At 40.5% G+C, this 23,049-nt stretch overlaps 1 protein-coding gene and 1 pseudogene across 1 annotated transcript; both read left to right on the top strand.

Moving 5' to 3' along the window:
- Vmn2r-ps23 (vomeronasal 2, receptor, pseudogene 23) overlaps positions 1-23,049 on the top strand; it is a 153,426-nt pseudogene that overhangs the window by 34,652 nt on the left and 95,725 nt on the right.
- Positions 5,962-22,253, top strand: 5430403G16Rik (RIKEN cDNA 5430403G16 gene). The gene is made up of 4 exons (NM_001378588.1): positions 5,962-6,060; positions 17,907-18,033; positions 18,222-18,282; positions 19,405-22,253. Exons 1-4 carry the CDS (start codon positions 6,058-6,060, stop codon positions 21,215-21,217), a joined length of 2,004 nt encoding a protein of 667 aa, NP_001365517.1. The 5' UTR covers positions 5,962-6,057; the 3' UTR covers positions 21,218-22,253.

Genomic DNA, 23,049 nt, shown 5'->3' with positions numbered 1-23,049 from the left:
TGAAAATCCCTTCCCACTTGGCAAAGACCTGGGGTGAATTCGGTGGCTTATATGCTTATTATCTAGATCACATGTGCTACAAGCTCTCCTTGCTTTTGCTATGCTTATGTTAATACTCATAGCAATGTTTACTTTCACCTTGTTGATCATGGGAAAGGCTGCAATCATGTAGGCTGAAAGCTCTATGAATGATTCTGTGAGTTTTCTCAATACTCTTTCAAGGAGTAAAACCCTCTTTGCCTCTCTTTGCCTATGTTGATCCTCCAGATGTGACCATTATTCCTGAGTATTTTGGGACACGTAATCATATCCCTAGAGAAACAGCTACAGTCACACTGAGTAAACCTATGGGTCCTGCTTGCATAACTGTTCTGAGGAAGCTATGTCTGATAAACAGAGACTTAAAATAGGGAAGCTGTGTCTGATCAATACAGACTTAAAAATGGTTCTTAGAGAGATGGTATCAAATTGGTAGGTGCTTATCAGGAAAGGTTGCTTGGTATAATGAACACATCTGTATGTACAATTAAACAAGTATTCTGACAGAGGGGTGCTAGTTGATGAATGGACTTATACCCACAAAAGTTTAATTTGTGTCACCTTGCAAAACTGAATAACCTGCTACCAGCTGGGTATGTGCTCATGTCCACAGGGTATTTCTGGCTGGACATGTATTTTTGGCTTGCCAAAATTGAGCATTATAGTGCAAAATAAGGTTAAGGAGTAGTTGACCTAGCAGGAGATGGGAAGGAGGAAGGAAAACTATTGGGGCTTTTACAGTGATGGGGCTTTTATAATACTGATATGAATCAACATCAGTGACAGGTCCCTAAGTACAAAGTCCCAGAGGATGAAAAAGACAGGAAAAATTATAAGGTAGAAAGTATAGAAGCTGGGGTGGGGAGGCCTTGCAGAAGTTGTCTTATACCAAGTAAGCTTCCTAACAGTAGAACCTTGTGTACTACTTACAGTGGAAAACAGAAAGAAATGGGAAACTTCTATGAAGTCATCAGAAACTCTCACACAATGGGACAAACTCAGGAGGCGATACTCAAGGCATCTTAAAAACATACTGACTAAGCCTACAATGGATTTAGGACTGAAAACCACAGCCCCAGGTGGTGGGAAGAACTGTATTTTCAAAATCTGAAGCCACCCCTCCCCAATGTCCCTGACCCCAGACCATTATCAGCTCTCATAAGCATATTCCTGGCTTTAAAGAAGGAGCTCCATTTGTTTCTCAGTACATCAGGGTCTGCCAGGAGCCTCCCAACCTGGGGTGGGGTAGTAGTGGAGTTACAGAATAGGAGTCTGGTAATGGCTTTAAAGACTTAGGGTCTTGGGGCTTTCCAGCTCTCTAACTGTACTGAAATGCTACTGATGATGTCTAAAAAGTCCTAAAATCTTTCTTGCTCTTTCTGAGGGTAAAAGACTGCTGGCTGAGGTAGCCTAACAGGGGAGGATTAAGCAATGTGGACTTTGCTCTATGTCAGCAGGAACTGCTGGGCTCTAACTTTCAGCCTGCTATTCCAAAAATCTCAAAGAAAAAGGGAGGGACACTTAGAAAAGCTATTATAACATTTATTACTAAGTTGTAAAAAGTTTCCTATGAAAGTTATCTAAGAGGAAAATCAAAAAGATCCTAATTGGGGAAAGTGAACAATTCTCAAAGTGGGGACAGGCAAAAAATTCTAGTCTAAGTGCAGAAGGGCAAAAATTCTTCTTTCTTTTTCTTTTCTCATCTCTCTGTCCTCAGTACTTATCAGAGTACATGATCACATGTTACAAAGTTTATCACAAGTTCGCAGAAAAAATCAAATCATAAACTGAAATAGAAGTTTACAACAGAGAATGTTTACATGCATATTCATTAGGAGTAATTACCTAGCAAGCATCCATCAATTGTCTCATCTCCACAGGCTCAATGAAGGTTTAAAACCATGACTAAGTTATAAGTGAAGTTCTGTATAGATAAACCCAGTCAATACTTTATCTTCTGTCCTAGCACCTATAATAAATCATTAGTTCTTTTTTTATGACCTTTAGTTAATTATATTACAACCTCTTGGAATGTACTCTGAGTAGGAGAACGTCTGGTTGCCATCTAAGAGCAATTAACTGGTGACACTTGAGAGACATAATTTTAGGACTTCTTATGGGATCATCATTAAGACTTAAGTCATCTAGTTGTCTATATGACATCACTACAAGAGAGTGCATCTCCGTGGATCTGCAGAGATCTGCTCCTGAGGGGTGTGCTACTACTTAGTAATTGTTATATACCTTTAATAATAAATGGAAAAGCATATTAATAGCAGAAATATTTCCTAAAATGAGTCCCTCACATCCTTGATTAATAAGGATGCACGTCTCCCAGATTATATAATAATCCGCAGCAGCCAGTGTCAGGATGATCACCTGCTAGTTATTAGCTTGTCCCATTATGGCTCCTGACAAGGGCCTTAGGGAAAGCTCCCAAGGCCTAGGACCCAGGTTGTTACTGGTTCTGCCAAGCTTGTTCCTGGGTTTGAGAAAAAGCTATCATTCATCATATATGAGGGCCTCAGAGAAAGGTATGCTTGATAAGGCCAGCCCTCAACACAACAGTTTTGTCTCTTTTTCATAGACTTTCAAGACCAGTGTGATCTTCCCATGTGTCAGAACTATGCATTTCTCAAGTAAATTAGACCTTTATGGCTCACCAGGCCTTACTGTTGCTTGTGATCCTGTAATATCCCATTGAGCAGCTTGTTAGAGGCCTGCTCTTTAATATGAGGATTGGCCTGGTGGCTGGTTGTAAATAAAGAGTGTTTTCTTTATCATGGTTTAGAGCCAAATTTCTGTACAGTACTGGTGAACAAACATCTGTATCCTAGTATCTTAATCTCTAACAGGCTTGGTTAGCATACTACTTACCTGTGGGATGTTCTAGAGGCAGTTCTCCCTCATCTAAATTCTACCTTACCATCTCCTAAGCACTGGTAAATCCTTTCCATCACTGATTATACTCTTCCACATCAGAGTTTAAGATTGGATTGCTACCCAACACACTAGATGCCTTTTACAACCTCCACAAATTAACTCCAAATGGATCTTACATCTAAATGTCAAATGCCAGCTAACAGGAAACAAGAGTTTTGTTTTGTGCCTTCATGCTGGGTTCAGGCAAACTACAGCTACTTTTCCCCTGGTAGGTCTGAGACAAGCTGGGAGAAAAGCAGGAAACAAATGACAAACACTGTGGAGCACTATTGTTAGCTGGCACATCTTTCTCAGTGGGAAGGATGAAAAACAAAAACCTGTGCACACACACAGCTATTTTAGTAAAGATTCGCTTGATGAACAGAACTGATAGAATGAATCTCTGTATGCATGTTGAAAGTGAATTTATCTTAATTTCTCACAGTCTAACAGTGGCTGTCTACCAATGGAAAGTTGAATAATCCAGTGTGGTTCAGTAAATGTGGTTGGATGTCTCAGTCTTCAGTATATACTGGAGTTTCAGTGAAGTTGGCTTTTTAATGCCAGGAAAAGAAAGAAAGAAAGAAAGAAAGAAAGAAAGAAAGAAAGAAAGAAAGAAAGAAAGAAAGGAAGGAAGGAAGGAAGGAAGGAAGGAAGGAAGGAAGGAAGGAAGGAAGGAAGGAAGGAAGGAAGCAGGCAGTGGTGGCACATGCCTTTAATCCCAGCACTTGGGAGGTAGAGGTAGGTGGATTTCTGAGTTCAAGGCCAGCCTGTTCTACAGAGTGAGTTCCAGGACAGCCAAGGCTACACAGAGAAACCCTTTCTCAAACACACACACACACACACACACACACACACACACACACACACACACACACACAAAAGAAGAAGAATAAAGAAAGGAAGGACAGAAGGAAGTTGGGAAGTTGTTAGCCAGATGTAAGGTAGGTAGACAAAGAGAACCCGCTCCCATCTTCAGTGTCCTTTCTCTATGTAGGGTGCCGACAGAAGCTGTGGCCTAGAGTAAAGGGGGGTCTTATCACCTCAAAAAAATCCAGATTAAAGAAGGGTTTTCACAGTTCGAAAGCTATAAACAAAACAAAACCAAACCAAACAAAAAAACCCACCCCAGTACCCAAACTCTTTCAGGTTTAGTTAATTCCACATGTAGTCAGTTTGACTATAGGAAAAGCCTCAATGAAAGAATGGAGACAGATGTCCCCCCCACCCCCACCCCCGTGGTCAGCAAGGTGAGAATAGGAGTCAATTCCAAGGCAGTGATTTCCTTCAAGAAAGGAAGCACTGGGATTTTATTGAGGGAGTCTGGATACGTTCACATCTAGGTTTCCTACTCCTACACGTGCTAAGTTAGCCATCGTTGGACTAGTTGGACTACAGCCTGTGAAATATTCCAATAAATCCACTTTGTACATACCTAGATTCCTCCTATCAGGTCTGTTCATCTAGAGAACCTTCACTAATACAGTTCTATGTGCGAATGTGTGTTCAGCTTCCCACGGAGGAAGGTGTGCTGGCTAACAGCAGTGCTCCACAGGGTTTGTCATCTGGTTCCTGTTTGTCTCCCAGGGTTCACATACCTACCAGCTGAAAACTAGCTGCACTTTACCTAAGCCCAGCGTGAAGGACTCAACTGAAGTGAAATTAGAGTATTTTCCGGTTATTAGGGGTAGCTCTCTAGAGGATTCACTGATCCCAAGGCAGCAGAGAGTTCACTGGTCCCAAGGAGGTCAGAGAAGTTATGGGATGGGAGAATAAGGAGCAGAGGTGGGGAGAAAAAGCCAGCAAGGCAAGCTGGGAGAGAAAAATGCAGGGGAGTAGGGATTGGGAGGGGAAGTGGAGGGAGAAGGAGGGAGAAAGACTGGAGAGGGAAGAAAGGGGAGAGAGATGGAGACAGAGAAACAGAGACACAAAGAGTACAAAATGTCTGGATTATATAGGAAGGGCTTCTAGGAAGGGAAAGCCTGGCCGCTGGGCTGGGAGTTCAAGGTACAAGGTGGGGTCTGTCAACCTTGCCCTGTAACAGGTGGAGACTGAGGAGTGCTGGGAGAACCTGGAGGCCCAGCTCTAACCTTCCCAGCCTTGCGCAGACTAAGCAGACCTTGAACATTCGCCATGACAACCCAGGACAGAGACATCTGTCTTTGTTGAGGTGCAGGTTCTCATGGGAACTTAGCTGTTTTGGCTGCCTGCACTGACATTGCTCTACAACATACTGCAGCTGAAGAGGGGGATGGATTTTGTAGGTTTTCCCTTTATAAACGCAAACCTTATTATTAAATTTTGAGCCTTGATCAGAACCTTTGCTTGGCTTCATTCTTCTCTCACCCCAATACCTATTCATTTCCACAGGTTTCAGGTAAACCCAGTTTGCCCATGGCAGGTGGATGGCTCCTTTGGTATGTTAATAATATGCAGATCAGCCTCTGTTCCTGGGTCTCAATCCCAACAGCAAGAATACAGAACTATTCTTTGCCCATGACACAATTTAATTGTTAATATTCTGGGCACCTTTTCGCTTGTGGGACAGATTGATAAATCCCCTGCAGGTTGAGTAATGAATGGGCTATGCAAGCTCCCTACCTTGATTTAAGGAGGAAGAAGGCAAACAACCTAGTGAGTGAGGGAAGCTCTGGCTGACATCAGGCCCTGGCGATCACAGGGTTACTGCCTACCTAGGGGAGGAGCCAGCGGCAGAGTAGTGGCAGGGGACTGATGGTTCCTCCATGGGGCTGCGCGGGGAGACAGATCGGTAGCCTATTGGAGGATCGACACAAATACTACAGAATTGGAAATCCCTGCAGGTCTGGACTTGCAGCTTGTTGGGCTGAGAACCTCTACACCGCGTACCTTCAGCACACTCTAACCCTAAGGGAGGTGCTCCAGTCACTCAAGACTTGTTGGCCAATCAGAGTCTCTCGGCGGACCTGCAAATCAAAAGGAAGGCGGGTTTTTCCGGGTGCATTGGAGCCTGTTTCGCTTAGTTGCTGAGCCTACTTGATTGGTCCCCTGTTCTGTGCTCTCCGTCCTGAGGCTGAATGCTGTTTAGGGTGCTCAGGCAAGCTCCGAAGTTGCGACATGGTGAGCACAGGGTCACTGAAAACAATGGGGAGAAGCAGCGCGAGCTGCTAGTGTGGGTCTTTCCCTGCGCTGCGTGGGAATCCGCGGCCACCTGTGAGGTCCCCTGTGGTCCTAGCCACTCGCGGGTCCCAGCTGTAGCGTCTGAATAACTTCCCCGTGGGGGCTGCATCTGTGCTGAGCATTTGGCTTGTGTGTAGAGAGATCTTTGGCGTGATCCCATACTCAGAGAGTCCAACTTTCTACAAGTTCTGTTCTTAGCACTTGAGATTAAGGTGGACAATCCATTTGGAGTTCATTTTGTGGAGGTTGTAAAAGGCATCTCTTGTGCTGGGTAGCAATTCAATGTCAAGCTGTGATGTTAAAGAGTAGAATTGATGATGTAAAGGATTTAGTAAAGCTTAGGAAATAGTAAGGCACACCAAGTAGAATTTAGCTGAGGGAGGACTGCCTCACACCTCACAGATAAGTACTATGCCAACCAGGGCAGTTAGAGGTTAGGATGCTAGGATACACATGCTTGTTCACCAGCATTGTCCAGAAATCATAACAAAGGAAACAAACGATTTATAATCTGCCACTAGGCCCATCTCCTTATCAAAGAGCAGGCCTCTAACTAGCAGCTCAATGGGGCATTACAGGATCATAACCAACAGCAAGGCCTCTTGTGCCATAAGGTTCAGTTTTCTTCTTGAGAAAAACATAGTTCTGCCACACTGGCTAGATGGCATCTAGTGACAACCATTTGAAAACTTAAAAGAACAAAACAAAAAGCCCACAACCATTGCATTGAGTGCAGGCCTGATCCAGCTACACTTTCCCTGAGGTCCCCATGTCTGGAGCAGGCCACAGCTCCTTCTGAAACCCAACAACATGCTTGGCAGAGCCATTCACAGCCTGGGCCTAGTCCTTGGGAGCTTTCCCTGAGGCCCTGGGTATAGAGAAAACAGGGCTCCTTGACTTCGTTTTTTTTTTGTTTTTTGTTTTTTTTTTTGTTTTGTAGAACATTTTCAATATTTTCAATTGTTAATATTTTTAAAAGAGAATAATTATTTTAAGATATACTTCACTGTTATATCCTCCTTTTCATTTCTGATTTTATTAATTAGGATACTGTCTCTGTGTCCTCTGGTTAGTCTGGTTTATCTAGTTGATTTTCTCAAAGAAACAGCTCCTGGTCTTGTTGATTCTGTATATAGTTATTTTTCTTTCTACTGCTTGATTTCACCCCGGAGTCTGATTCTTTCCTGACATCTCCTCCTCTTGGGTGCATTTGCAGAGCTCCTTCTCTAAATTCAGGAATGTGCCTGGGAGCTGGTAATGGTCTGGGGCAGGGCCTTTGGGAGGGGTTGAATCAGATTCTGAGAGCACAACTTCCCACCATATGGGGCTGTGGTTATCAGTTCCAAGGCCACTAGAGGCTTGGTCAGAAATGTTTTTTAGAAACACTGAGTTGTCCCTTGTGCAGCAGTGTTTGATTAGCTTTCTCCTGAGTGTGTCCAATTGTCTGATGTTTCTGTGGACTTCATACTTTCTTCATCTTTCTGCTGACTTCAGAGGTGTCTCCCATCTCCTTCCTTTTCCCTCATGTCAATCGTGTACAAGATGGTATTCTTAAGAAGCTGACTTAGCATAAGCCATAGCTTGTGTAAGACCTCCCCACCCCAGCTTTTATACTCTCTACCTTTTCCTTTTCCGATGTTTTTCATCATCTGGAACCTTCCACTTAGGACGCTGTCACTAACCTGCTGTGTTAGGGCACTGGTGTCCTTAAGAAATGATCCTGGAATATGCTTGCTGTGCAAATTTCCCATGTGTCTTAGTGGCTAGACTTGCAGTCTCCAGTCTGTATTTAAGTTGTTCAAAACTTAACCTGGAACCTGAACCTAGAAGAGACTTAAGGGTGGCAGCATATGTGGAAGGCAAAATCCATCCTAGTCTGGTTCCTCTTTACCCTTAATCAGTGTAGCTGGTCTTTGCTACTTTATGGTTTCTTCTTTTTCCCCTCCCTTAATCCCCTTCCGTGACCCCCCCGCAACTGTTTCACCCCTTAACAGCAGACAGGAGAGAAACAGGGATGGAGGAGAAAGAGGTCCTTGAGTCGAGTTTCTGTCCTTGTACTGGATCCCCCAGCATGAGTCAAACAGTCTCTGATGAGGGAGCAAGGAACAAAATAGGAGGTAGAAGGAAGATGCAAAGCCAAGAATTAGATTTGGGAGAACTGCTGGTTAATACTTCAGCAGGAGCACCAGCAGCAACCACCAGCCTTGAGTTTATTTTTCATAGTCTTTTTATACCCCACAGAACCTTGGAAAGCAAAGCCACAAGCTAACAGAAACAATCTCCCGAAATATACACAGACTATCGGTTCTTTTCCAGAGGCACCTCCCTTGAGCCTCAGGTATACCTCCTCTTATCATTCCATGACTCATCAGACTGGGAAATCTGCCAACAGACCCTGACCCACCTTGACTGCCTGGGTACAAACAAAGAGTAGGGTCAGTTTTAAGGCATAAACAAAGTAGAAATGTAAGAAAAAGGGTGTAAACAAAGTTCCCCGGTTGCTGTATTCAGAGTCTTATCAAGATGATCAAGGTATGACAAGATATGAGGAACACATTCCTCAGCTGTACTTTTTTTGAGCTTACTTCCTTGACCTAGCCCAGTGTCAAATATTCTTGCCATTTTTTCCTAGAAGCGGTCCCAAGAACTCTCCCCACCTGGGAGAGTAGAAGATTCTAATAAAATACAAACTTACTATACTAGGGCTCTGTCTGCCCCTAGGGTGGGCTGGAAGGGGAGAGCTGGAAGGCCTGTGCTGTCTGAGTCATTTCATCTCTACTTCTCCAGTAGGAGAGCTGCTACTGTCTTCTGGGCAGCCTAGCAATCAGGAGGAGTAGCTTGCAGGTTCTTTCCATAATTCTCCTCTGATGCAGTTCATCAGAGAGCTGTGAGGGAGACCACAAGCCATGCCATTGTGATTGTGACAGCCACCAGGAAGAACAAGTTGGCTAAACAATCTTATTGGACTGTGATGGACTGTGAAACAGACTGTGTTTCTTTTGGTACATGTGGTAACCTGGGCAAAAGGCCTTGGCCTCTGTGTGCATTTCCTGGGGAGGAGGAGGTTCTGCAGCTCTGGCCATAGGAAGCTGTGTTGCTTATAATCTCACTGCCCGCTATGCACACACAAGCAGTGCTTTTGTTATGAGAAGATGAATTTCAAAACTGAAAATCTGGTTTGTAGAGGTTCTGAACATTTCATTGCAAATTCAGTTTTGTGTGATAAATTTTACAAATAGTTTAGAAACTGGTAGAGATGAGGTTATGGGGATCCTCCTTTGGCCATCTTTGATTAAAATCCTTTTTCCTCTCCACTATCACCAGTCACAATGACTGGAGTGATTCAGGGAAATTCAGTTCCAGGGTCGCCAAGGAGTTTCTGAGATGCAGAGGATTCTTAAGTGTGCATGGTGGTGTGCAGGTGGCTAGGGCAGATTCTAAATCATGTGCTATAATCCATGTGGCAGGACGCAGACATTAAATTATTCCTCAACCTTGGTTTGTGTGTGGGCTCATTGGGGCTGGGTTTGTGTGAGATCTCTAGTGGGTATTAGGTGCTGCAGAACCATAGCCCAGCTTTCTGATGACCTCCATACAGAGAGAGCTCTAGAGCCTCTGTTTGGAAGTGAAGTCAGTAGTGGCTGGAGGGTCAGAAATATAACAGTGAGGGATCACTTTTAGTTATTTTTGTGGAGTTGTGAAGTCTGTGTTCATTCCATTTGTATACACATGCAATCATTGGTAATATTAGTCATGTTCACATTTTTCCTGGCTGAGTTTCCTTAGGTCTTTTAATTGAAACCTGACTATAATTTGGGGCTTATTTTCTTGGCTTTTTTTCCTCTACATTTCATTATTTTTTCACAAATGTTGTAAAGCTTTTGATTGTTGTAGCTCTATGATAAGTATGGATGGAATTTATATTGTGCCAAAATGTGTACAATTTCTTTATCATCCTAGTGACAATTCTGAGATTTTTTCCCATGGCAGGTAGCTTTGGAATCAGCTTTCCTGTTAGGAGTTTTTTTTTAGATTGTTTAAAATTTATGCTGCAAATTAAACCTACCCAACACCCCCCCCCTTTTAAACATCACTATAATGGTGTTGTTTACAGTTGTAAGTGTGTGAAATTGAAGCTGATGTGAAATAATGTATAAGGCTATAGAAAGAGGACTTTAGCATAGACTTTAGTGACACAGAGTACATCAGAATACATTATTAGAGTCACATAAATGATATCTCCCTAAGTATAAGTTGAGAAAACAGAGTATAAATACGACATTGTCCAGTATTGAACACTGAATATGAATGTAGCACATGGTTGTGTATTAGGAATAAATTCTGATAGCAGCAGGTTGGGATATTCCATTGATATTAACTAAAATTAGTTAAGGCCACATTGTGTTATAGTTGATATAAAACTGAACACATTTAATATATGTATTTTGATGCATTTGGATATAATACCTACACTCAAGCAACCTCATTGTACCTAGTTCTTATAAAAAGGACAGAACTTCCATGGATCCCAGCAGTTTTCTCAGTATAGTTTCCATGCACTTGAAGTTAGTTTTAAGAAGAATCATAATTCTCATGTTCATTGCAGTTGTATTTGTGGTACCCTAAATATGAGAATTACTTCAGTGCTCATTTGTTGAGGTAAAACTGGCTGCCTCAAGGAGAAGTTGTGCTAAAGGAATGAAGACAATAGTAATGGTTAAAGGACTAAGTACTTGTAAAGACTCTCACAGTCAGTGCTGTATTGGTCTTAAAAACGGCATGTAATTACAGCTTAAGCATTGCCAACGCATTTCTTTTTCCATATAATTTTAATCTTTAGTGTTCTCTTATGGATATGAGAACTTGAACCATCTTGTCTACCTTGCATGTAGAAATGGAAAATGAAGGGTGTCCATTAGGTCAGCAGGATCTCAAGGGAGAACAAGGATTGAAGAGAAGAAGACAATTAGACAGCACTATAACAATACTCCAGCCAGTGCTGAGGCTGAAGTGGGTCTATTTTTCATAAGCCTGCTCTTGTACCATTTTAAGTCCATACCAGTAATAAGGTCAGTTCTAGGTCAAGGAACTGAGAAGACAGTAAATAATGTTCAGGGATGGTTGTTTTTAGGGGCTTAGTAGGATGACCAAGATAAAAGGTATGCCACACATTCCTTGGCTGAGTTTGCCTTGCTTGAGCTTTGCATTAGCCCAAATGCAAATATTATTTTCTGAGCCTACTTCCATGTCCTAGCTTAATGCCAAATTCCTACAGAAGGGCAGAAAGCACAGAATCTACCCGAAGAAATCACTTTCAAAGAGTTTTTCTAATGTTCATTTAGATCATTGTGTGCAGAAGAGAAATGAACTAGCAAGTTTTCTGTAGCAAGAGTTGTTATAGATGGGAAACAAATGTGGTATTATAGTATACTGTAAAAATGCAGAGTTGCGGTATTTGGATGGTATGAGAGCTTTCTGTCTATGAGTCATGCTCCATGAAAAAGAAAAAATTAGTTTAAGAAACAGATTGACTGTTTTGTTTGAATTTAAGTACTGCTGATATATTGCAATTAAACACACAAATGAACACACAGTTATCTTAAATAACGGACTCATCTCTTTGTTTTCTCTGCATTAAGTCACTTATCTTAGCAACACTTTAATTTTTCTCATCTCTTTGTTTTCTCTGCATTAAGTCACTTATCTTAGATAGTAACACTTTCATTTTTGCTTTGGAGAATGAGTTTAACCACTTAACATTTTTATACATTGGTTTATTCTTAATGCATAATATAATTATTGTAGCAATTTTGTACAACATCACATGTTTATTTTTATTGAATACTATTTAAACATTAGTTTTTCTTGAAAACAATCAAGAGTATTTGTTTGGGATGAAATGAGAAGCATTGTAATTCCACATTCCAAACTAGTGAAAGCTAATACAAGAAAATGACTGCTTTTGTTTCCTACGTGATATATATTTCACATTACTGTGAGGAAAACTTCTGACATCACAGATGCAGATTGGGCCCAAGAAGACCTCATCGTGAACTCATGTTTTGCCGGGTATTTGATCACACTGTGAACCCAGAGACTATCCAATTTGGTATGCGGTGTGGGAAACTGTTTCTAATTGTGGGGTGGCTCAGCCCTTAGTATACACATTTGCTCCCAAAGGATGAAGATAAAGTTACTTTCAGAAGGAAGCACTCATGTTTGAAATCAATGTCTAATTGAGTGGCTGAAAAAATGATGAATCACGGAAAGATCTGACAGAATAGGATATGCTCAACTCTCAAGAGAAGAGAGAAGAGAGGCAACATAAGAGGAAGCAGCTCCCTCTCAGAGGGTGAGAGGAGGAGGAGGCAGTTTTACCTGGAGAGTTTTACAGAGACAGGCTAAACAGAAAACAAACTAGACACAGGTGACGGAAGAATTAGCCTGAGAATGTGCCAGAAGATGAGAACAGATTGCTGGAGTTCATTTGAGGCCAAGCACAGCAGTTTAGTCAGAAGTATAAGATGCCCATTTGAATCGGTTACCATGAAGAGGAGTTAGAGTCAGAACAGCTGAATTGACTAGCCAGTCAAAGTTCAGAAAGAAAAAGAAAGGGTGATTTTATTCAGCAGTTAAGTCTCAGATACTCAAAACATTCTAGACCTAGATAAGATTGTACAGAGGTTTGAAGCTTTCAAGACGAGGTCTAGATTATCAGGAGGAATTGAGCCTCCAAGATGATATGTTTACACTCCTGTGTGAGGGTCACCGTCTATAAAAACAGAACGAAAACTGTATCTGTCACAATCATACTGTCCTGTCTTCACTATTTTGCTTTTCTTTGTCCATTATTGCTTCCCCCTTTTGCATTTTCATTTAAGCAATATTGAATTAATTTTTTAATTGAAGATAAGTTCTCTCTCATACAATATATCCTGAGCACTGTTTTTCTTTCCCTACGCTCCTCCCAGCTTCTGCCCCCACAATTCACCTATCCTCTTCTCCCCAAGGTCCAACACCCCCTCGCCCCATTTTCTCTTCAGAAAGGATCAGACCTCCACGAGAGGACAGCCTCACAGGACAAAATCAGTTAGAAAAACGTGAAAACCTTCATATTGCAGAAGGCAACCTGCCACAGACCCTCTTGGTCCCTTGTCTGTGTAGATCCGGTCTCTGCTTACAGGTGGACAAGGAGTTGGCAATGAATGAAAGACAGATCAACACGAGAGGTTATGTAGAATCTGAATGTAATTTGTCAAGTCGAGCATCAAACTTTTTATACAGAAGAATAACAAGAAACCAGGCAAGATACATCTGCTGAGTTACAGTGACACAAAACATAAGGAATGTATACATCAAAAGAAGGCGGGGACCAGGCCACTGTCACTAAGAAGGGAGACAGGTGTAATGCTAGTCTATTGTTAAGCCTACCACCAGGGTTTCTTAGTAAATGCCTGATTCATGCTGTTTCTTTGGGCCTAAAGAGAAACCGTCTCAGGGGGATTCCCTAACTCTTTCATGGTAAACCCACCTATTCACTAGGCCATTGTGAATTCCTTTGTCTGGGTAAGACTGTCCATTGTCTTAAGGAAACACTCTGCAGACCAGCCCTGAGCTATTCTTGCTCCTTTCTTTGTAATGTGTCTCTACTAGAAGTAAATTCGAATGTTACTGAATAGATAACCTTTTCACTGAATTCCTACTGAATTCCAAGTTTGTGTTCTCAAGGATTTTCTGCGATGTTGGAACACTTGTGAAGGCTTAGCTATGTCAGAATTCAATCTTTAAAGGCACTTATAATAAAATAATACTGAAAGAAAGTACACGGATCCATACACAGGACTAACGCGGGGGTAGGGTATGAGTATATGGGTTATAAGAATGCCAAGGTTCCAGGAGGTTGAGTTTCCGTGAAACTCTTTGCCTCATGAGTGCTTCCAGGCCTCTCCACCTGCCAAGCAGGCTTCACTGGAGTGTGCATAGCAGCAACCTGATAGGAGGAAGTCTCAAGATCAAGCAAAAGAATCAGAGTTACACCTGTTTCCACAGTTAGGAGTCCCACAAAAACATCAAGCTAACAACCATAACATGTCAGCAGAGGACCTGACACAGACCCATGCTGTCTCTATGCTTGCCATTTAAGTCTCTGTAAGGTTCCTAGAAATCCAGTCAGTGTTAGTCATGGGTTCGCTCTCATGTCAAGGGTCTCAGGTTAAACCAAACTTTGGTTGACCACTCAAAGAGGTTTCTTACCATCATGTCCCAGCATATCTTTTAGGAAAGACCAATTGTAGGGATGTGTGTGTGTGTGTGTGTGTGTGTGTGTGTGTGTGTGTGTGTGTAAAGGATGGGGTTCCAGGTTTCCTTTCAGTAGCCTTCTCTCCTCAAAGAGACTTGAACTTCAGGGTTAAGGCTCCAAGCCTGCACCAGCTTGATTTCTGCATTCAGTGATCGATGTGGAATTTGTCCTCATTGATGGGGCCCTGCTGTCAGTTTTCTGAGAGCAAAGTTTTGTCCTAGCATCAGCATGGATTGTTCAACGATCTCCAAGGGACCACCTTGGCCAACAGCTCAACCAAATGTAACCCATTTCCAACATTGAAGCCCTGGCTGGCTTCAAGGATGGTCAGTTCAGACTCTATATTCTCCACTACTTGGAGTCTTCATTAGGATCACCCTATAGCATCCAGGAAGTTGCTATTATACTGGGATTTTACACTAGCCCTCCCAATGCCCCCCTAATTCCAGCCATTTCTCTCTGCATTGTACTTTACCCCTGCACACCCCCCCAAGTGATCCCTCCCACTCATGTTCCCATCAAACCCCAGTCTGCTCACAGAAACTATGCTATTTCCCCTTTAGATGGAGATCTGTGCTTCCCCCATATAGCTCTCCTCTTTGCTTAGCCTCTCTGGGTTTATGGAGTACAGCTTGATTATATTTACCTAATAGATAATATCTACTTATAAGTAAATGCATGCCATGTTTTTCATTCTGGGTGTGGGTTACTTCCCTCAAGATGGTTTTTTTTTGTTTGTTTGTTTGTTTTGTTTTGTTTTGTTTTAGTTGCATTCACTTGGATGTAAATTCACGATGTCATTTTTTAAAAACAGCTTAGTGATACCCCATTGTATAAATATACCACATTTTTTGTTTATCCATTCTTCAGTTGAGGTGCCTCTAGGTTGTGTCTGAGACAGAGCTACAGGATGTAGTGTTTGTCCTGCTGGGTTTCCTGCCTTGGTCCAGTCATCCCACATTATGTACACATTCCTCTCTATTGGGATGGGAAAGGGCATTCTGTGCCTTTGTATGTTAGAAAAATATAACTTGCTTTTTTATTTTACAAGATGTAGCAGTCAAGAGTGCCAGAAGAGGGGATGGAGAGATTCCTCAGCGGTTTAGAGCACTGTCTGCTTGCTCTTTCAGAGATCCTGAGTTCAATTCTCACCAAGTACAATGGTGACTCACAATCATCTGTAATTGGTCCAATGCCCTCTTCTGGTGTGTCTGAAGATAGCTAAATTGTACTCATATAAATGAAATAAATAAATCTTGATTTTAAAAAAGAGAGTCAAACAGACTTTGGACATTTGAAAAATGTATGGGCTGCTGCAGACTATTAGGGTCATCGAAGTTAAACTCAGTGCATTTTCAGCATGGATGACAATGACCAAAATGTAGTTGATTGAGTCAAAAAGCTCCCAGATAGGGTGATGTCTTTGAACACTTGTTTATCTTTTGTGTCTTTATTTGGGAGAGCTTACAATGTTAGGGTCCAAGAATCACTGAAGGAAGACCCCAACTCAAATAGTATGCAAAAGTGTTTTATTCTGCAGAATTCTATCATGCAAGGGTCTACCCTTCACTAGGATGGAGACAGACATGTGAGCTTTGCAAGCTCAATTTAAAGCCAGTTAGGGGAGTTCTAGGGAGCAGTAGGTGAACTTAATTCTGATTGGTTGACTCAATTTACAGGGGTATGGGTGTCTTTGGGATGGGTTAAGGTTTTGGGGCATTTGGGAGACTTTCCGGAACCAATGCTAAGTATTCTTGGTTTAGGCTTGGCTCAGGCCTGATGGCAGGGGCAGCTCCTGGAAGCTCCTGATTGGCAGTCTGTGAGGGTGGTTTTCCTGGAATTGACTTGTTTAGACTTTTCCAGTTCTGAAAAACAGAAACTTAGGGGTAGTCTTCTAGTCTCAGTTTGCAGCTTGTCATGGAGTCAGTCAGGCTCTGGCCAACTCAGTCTTCTCAGTCGAGGCTTTGGTAGGAGGAACCTTTCTAGATTGCTTATTGGGGGTGAAATTTGAGTGTCTGTAGACTCAACCCATTTCCTGTGTGTGTGTGTGTGTGTGTGTGTGTGTCTACTGTGTTGTGATCCGGACCTGTTCAGTCAGCTTCCTTCTTATGTTGTCTTGCCTTCACCAGTATACACTCTATCCCTAAATCGCATAATATGCAGTTTAAGCAATTGTTATTCAGTGTTAAACTATTTTGCAAGCCTTGTGTTTTTATACTTTTAATTTTGTTGTTTTTGTTTTTGAGGACAATATTTCTTTGTATAGCCCCGGCTGTCCTGAAAGTAGGTGTTTAGAACATGTGGCCTCAAAGGTTCACCTGACTGGCTCCCGAGTACAGGGACTAAATATGGGCCAACATGCCTAGCTTTTTCTTTGTTTGTTTATTTGTTTTTATATTATTGGCTGATGGTCCTGCAATGTAGGTTTTGGTACATGTCAAGCATATGCTATTGGGTTGATCTTCATGCACGTTTTGAATTTTGAAATTTGGCGGAGAGAATATTCTGTTTCTCAGGATGGCATGTATTCATGACATTGATACTGCCTGAGCTTTACTGCCTGAGCTTTCTGAGTCATTGGATTGCAGGTGCATAGCATTCTTTTTACCTGTTGTGTGTGTTTTGATTTTTTAAATGAATATGAGTATTTGACTGTATGCATGTATATGCACATCATGTATTTCTGGTCTCCAAAGTAGTCAGAAGATGGCTTCAGAATTCCTGAACTTGAAGCAATTGATAGTTGTAAAGCCCCCTTGTAACTAATAGTAATTGAGCCCAATTTGCAAGACCAGTAAGAGCTCTTCACTGCTGAGCCATCTCCTGTCCTATTTACATTTACATTGCCAATATTTTCATCTGCCCATTTGTATCTGTTTAAAGATGCATCCCTTTTTAGTATCTTGTTACTGTTACAGATTAAACTGGGACACTTCAGGATTCTGGAAGATGAATAGAGAACTGGAGTGAATGTGTAATTCTTTGTAGGAACTCCAGTAAAAAACTCTGAGTCCTTTCTATTTTTCTTGTTTGTTTGATTATTACAGGTGAAACAGGGTCTTAATATGTACCTCTAGCTGTCCTGAATAGACCAGAGATATACTTGCTTTTACCTCCTCAGTGGTACGATTAAAGACATGAACTAATATGCTCAGTTTGCCCATCATTTTTTGTAGTTAGTAATTGTTCATACAATTTCTCTGATGTATGCTCAGTACTGCTTGCCTGTTCCCCTTCTCTTTCTTTCTCTCTATTAATTAGCATTTCTCTTGCAAGGCTGTATCCTGTTCAAAGAGCAAAGAAATGACAGAATTGAACCTTATTACTCAATTTCCTTCTAAGATGACTTGGTAATTACATTAGAACTTCTTGGTCATGAAATAAGTAGGAGAAGTACCAGAATCATACAAACATTGTCAATGAAGCATACATTTACAGTGATGTCGGTATCATGGTTTCTGTTGTACACATGTATGGAATATTTTAGGATGCATTGACCTATGATGATGTGTATGTGAACTTCACTCGAGAAGAATGGGCTTTGCTGAATCCTTCACAGAAGAGTCTCTACAAAGATGTGATGTTGGAGAACTACACAAACCTCATTGCTGTAGGTAAGACTGAATTTTCTTTCACTTTTTAAAATAAGGGAACAACTGTTTCCTTGTTGTTGATGTTTTTCTGTAATTTCACTTGAGAACGAGGAAGAATGAGGTGAATAAATCAGGTTTACTAAAGATAGTAACTTAAATTTGCCTAATTTCCAATAATATATCATACATTTTCTGGTATCATATTTTAGGCAACAATTGGGAAGACAGTAATATTGAAGAACATTGTGAAAGCTCCAGAAGACATGGAAGGTAATTTTCCTGTGCAAGTTGGTATGAATTTGCCTCTGAAGAAATGTTCATGTGTCCTGCTACTTTTAAGGAAAAGCAACAGTGTAAAAAAAAAAAAAAATGCACTTCTTTAAGTGTGTTGATTAAATTCTCACAAATCCCCATACCTCAATGTCAGGTGTCTGATTTGTATTTTCAAGGCATTCTCTGAAAGAGAAGACGAGGAAACAATGCCTTAACAGATATTACCATTTGAATAATAGCCACATTCCAGCTAGTCTGTGGAACTGCCAATTTAGTCTCATACCACTCACATATTGCCAAATACATATATTTGGTGATAAGTATATGTTTCTAATAAGCAAGTAGTTCTATAGCAAAGTCCTATAGTAACATTGCTAAGTTTAAGTGAGAAGGGCAGTTTATGAGAGTCTTTGAGGAGAAACCTTAATTCCTATACCATATATCTATGATGAACAAACAGTCAAACTGTGTGAATGCAATGTGGAAATCTTTCATTTGTTATCCCTTTTTAATAGGTATATCCTGTGTCACAATGGATACAGGCCATGTATGCATAGGGATATTGAAAGAAGCAGAACCCTGTCTCTCTCCCAGAACAATTGAAAAATATAGTAGTCCACATTTGCACAAACTTTCTCAGTGTGATATAAGTTTATAATTAGGTGGTTTTCCAACTTAATTGGGAATATATCCATAAACTCACACTGCAGAAAATCCCTATGAGTACTAGGATTGTGAAAATTCTTTTATGTTTTCCTGGTTTACTTTGCCAATGTAGTATGAAAATGTAGTGTATTTTACAATATAGGAAAATTTGTGAATGTACTCAGTGTGGTAAAGCTCTGAGCTCTTCCATTTCTCTTCAAATTTTTAAAACATTTCTCATGGAGAAAAAGAATGCTACAAATGTGAGCCATGTAATAACACTTTTACCATTACAGGTATGCAAAACTGCCCATAGTGAAGGGGAAACCATGAAGGTAAACAAAGTGATAAAAATCTTAAGATGTGATTCCTCTTTACAATTAGACCAAATTGTAAAATTAATTCCTACAGATGAAAAGATTCATCAATTTAATGAATGTGTAAAGCTTTCACATTTGCCAATTATCTTTGCAGGCATGAAAGAAGTCTTACTGGAGAGAAACCCTCTGAAAATACTCAGTGTGGTAAAGCCTTTGCATGTCACAGTTATCTTCAAAGGTATGAAAGAATTCATACTGGAGAGAAACCCTATGAAGGTATTCAGTATGGTGAAGCCTTTGTACATCACAGTAGTCTCCAAATGAATAAAAAAATCCCTACCGGAAAGAAACCCTACAAATGCAATCAATGTGGTAAAGCCTTTACAGGACACAGTCATCTCCAAATGCATAAAATAAGACATTCTGGAGAGACACCTTACAAATGTGATCAATGTGGTAAAGCCTTTAAATGTCAGAATAACCTTAAAAGACATGAAAGAATTCATACTGGAGAGAAACCTTACAAATGTGATCAATGTGGTAAAGCCTTTAAATGTCAGAATAATCTTAAAAGACATGAAAGAATTCATACTGGAGAGAAACCTTACAAGTGTAATGAATGCGGTAAAGCCTTTGTACGCAATGCTAGTCTCCAAGAACATAATGCCACACATACTGGGGTAAAACCTTATAAATGTAATCAATGTGGCAAAGCCTTTGCCTCTCACAGTCAACTTCAAAAACATGAAAGAATTCATACTGAAGAGAAACCTTACAAATGTAAGCAATGTGGTAAAGCCTTTGCCTTTCATAGTTATCTCCAAGTGCATAAAAGAACACATACTGGAGAGAAACCCTATGAATGTGATCAATGTGACAAAGCCTTTGCAAATCAAAGATCTTTCCAAGTACATAAAAGAATACATACTGGAGAGAAACCTTACAAATGTGATCAATGTGGTAAAGCCTTTGCATATCATAAATGTCTCCAACAACATAATAGAACACATACTGGAGAGAAGCCCTATGAATGTAATCAATGTGGCAAAACCTTTGCACACCATAGTAATCTTCAATTGCATAAAAGAAGACATACTGGAGAGAAACCCTATGAATGTAAGCAATGTAGTAAATCCTTTGCCTCTCATGGTCAACTTCAAAAACATGAAAGAATTCATACTGGAGAGAAACCTTACAAGTGTAATGAATGCGGTAAAGCCTTTGTACGCAATGCTAGTCTCCAAGAACATAAGGCAACACATAGTGGGGTAAAACCTTACGAATGTAATCAATGTGGCAAAGCCTTTGCCTCTCATGGTCAACTTCAAAAACATGAAAGAATTCATACTGGAGAGAAACCTTACAAGTGTAATGAATGTGGTAAAGCCTTTGCCTTTCATAGTTATCTCCAAGTACATCAAAGAACACATACTGGAGAGAAGCCATATGAATGTGATCAATGTGGCAAAGCCTTTGCATATCAAAGTTCTTTCCAAGAACATAAAAGAATTCATACTGGAGAGAAACCTTACAAATGTGATCAATGTGGTAAAGCCTTTGCATATCATAAATGTCTCCAACTACATAATAGAACACATACTGGAGAGAAGCCCTATGAATGTAATCAGTGTGGCAAAACCTTTGCACACCATAGTGATCTTCAATTGCATAAAAGAAGACATACTGGAGAGAAACCCTATGAATGTAAGCAATGTAGTAAATCCTTTGCCTCTCGTGCTAAACTTCGAAAACATGACAGAATTCATACCGGAGAGAAACCTTACAAATGTGATCAATGTGGTAAAGCCTTTGCATATCATAGTTATCTCCAAGTACATAAAAGAATACATACTGGAGAGAAGCCCTATGAATGTAATCAGTGTGGTAAAGCCTTTACATATCGTAGTTATCTCCAAGTACATAAAAGAACGCATATTGAGCTTGGCAGTGTTGGTGCATGTCTTTAATCCCAGCACTTGGGAGGCAGAAGCAGGCAGATTTCTGAGTTCGAGGCCAGCCTGGTCTACAGAGTGAATTCTAGGACAGCCAGGGTTATACAGAGAAACACTGTCTCAAGAAACAAAAAATCAAAAACCAAACCAAACCAAACCAACCAACCAAACAAACAAAAAAAAAAACCCACATACTGGAGAGAAGCCCTATGAATGTAATCAATGTTGTTAACGCTTTGTACAACACAGTCATCTCACGATGCATAAATTAACATACTGGAGAGAAATCTTACAAATATAACCAGTGTGGTAAAGCCTTTGCATATTAAAGTTCTTTCCAAGTACATAAAAGAATACATACTGAAGAGAATCCCTTTGAATATAAGCAATGTAGTAAATTCTTTGCCTTTCATGGTCAACTTCAAACACATGAAAAATTTCATAATGGAGAGAAACCTTACAAATGGAATGAATGTGTTAAAGCCTTTATATACCATTGTAATCTTCGAATGCATAAAAGAATATATACTGAAGAGAAACCTTATGAAGATAAGCGATGTAGTAAATTCTTTGTCCCTCATAGTCAACTTCGATAACATGAAAGAATTCATGCTGGAGAGAAACCTTATAAATGTAGACAATATGGTAAAGCCTATTTACAATTGAGTCACCTCCGATTACATAAAAGAACATATATTAAACAATAACCCTATGAAGATAGCCAATGTGGTAAAGCCTTTACAGTGATCTTAAAAGGTGTGGTGATTTAAATATACATGGCCCATGGCAAGTGGCAGTATTACTTGAGTAATACTGGAGTAGATGTGGCATTTGAGAAAGTCTGTCACTGTGGGGGTAGACTCGGAGATCCTATGCTTAAGCTCTACCCAGGGCAGAAGAGTCTTCTGGCTGCCTTCTGATCAAGATGTAGAATTCTTGTTTCCTCCTGTACCATGTCTGCTTGGACACTGCCATTGTTTCTGCTTTGATGATAATAGACTGAACCTCTGAATCTGTATACTACCCCCAATTAAATGTCCTTTTAAAGAGTTGCCATGGTCATGGTATCTTTTCACAGCAATAAAACCCAAATTAAGACAAACAGCATTAAAGATACCACACTGGAGAGAAACTGACAAGCAGATAGTTCTCTGCATGCTTGATAACAGAAATAACATGTTTTAAATACTCTCTTCTTCCCTCTCCTATTCTTTCCTTCCATTTTTCCTCATCTATATTCTTCTATATCTCCTTTTCCTTTCCATTTCTTTTTTCCCCCATGAGGACAGTGATGTATTAAAATAGAGTCTCACACGTAGTCCAGAGCAGTCTTGAATTGAAATTCCTCCTACCTCTACCTCTTGAAGGCTGCGATTATAGGTGTGTATATGATGCCCAGGTTTTTCAAGCAGAAATCCATGAATTTGGAACTCTGAGCTAAAAAATAACTGTCTAATCTTTGGGATATTGCTAAGGAGATGACAGTATTGAGAAGTAGACTCAAAGATTCAGTCATACTTTCACTTCTGTTAGCTCCTGGAAACTCACTAATATAGCAATATGGAGTAAGCCCAGGCATTAGTTATGAAGCAGTCTGTTTCACTTGAGACAATAAGAGGCATCAAAATGATCAAAAGAGACTAGAGCTTAAAGCACAGTAAAGGCCCTCTCAAGCCAGACAAGGACTCCAGGAGATTCTCTAACAGATTCAATGATCCTTGGCCAGAGAGGACTAACGCCATTGTGTTAGAAGGTGTAAGAGAAAGTTTTAAAGTGCTTCTGTCTAGCTTCAGATACTGTTTATTTTATTTAAATATTAGTGTTTATTTAAACCCAGACACATATTT

This window comes from Mus musculus, chromosome 5, assembly GCF_000001635.26.
Source record: "Mus musculus strain C57BL/6J chromosome 5, GRCm38.p6 C57BL/6J".
NCBI classification, from domain to species: domain Eukaryota; kingdom Metazoa; phylum Chordata; class Mammalia; order Rodentia; family Muridae; genus Mus; species Mus musculus.
This window is presented reverse-complemented; position numbering and strand designations above follow the sequence as displayed.

Bases quoted from the DNA above. Each gene is read 5' to 3' on its own strand.
- 5430403G16Rik (NM_001378588.1), top strand. The intron at 18,034-18,221 runs GTAAGACTGAAT...ATCATATTTTAG, and splicing joins CACAAACCTCATTGCTGTAG to GCAACAATTGGGAAGACAGT. The intron at 18,283-19,404 runs GTAATTTTCCTG...TTATCTTTGCAG, and splicing joins AGCTCCAGAAGACATGGAAG to GCATGAAAGAAGTCTTACTG.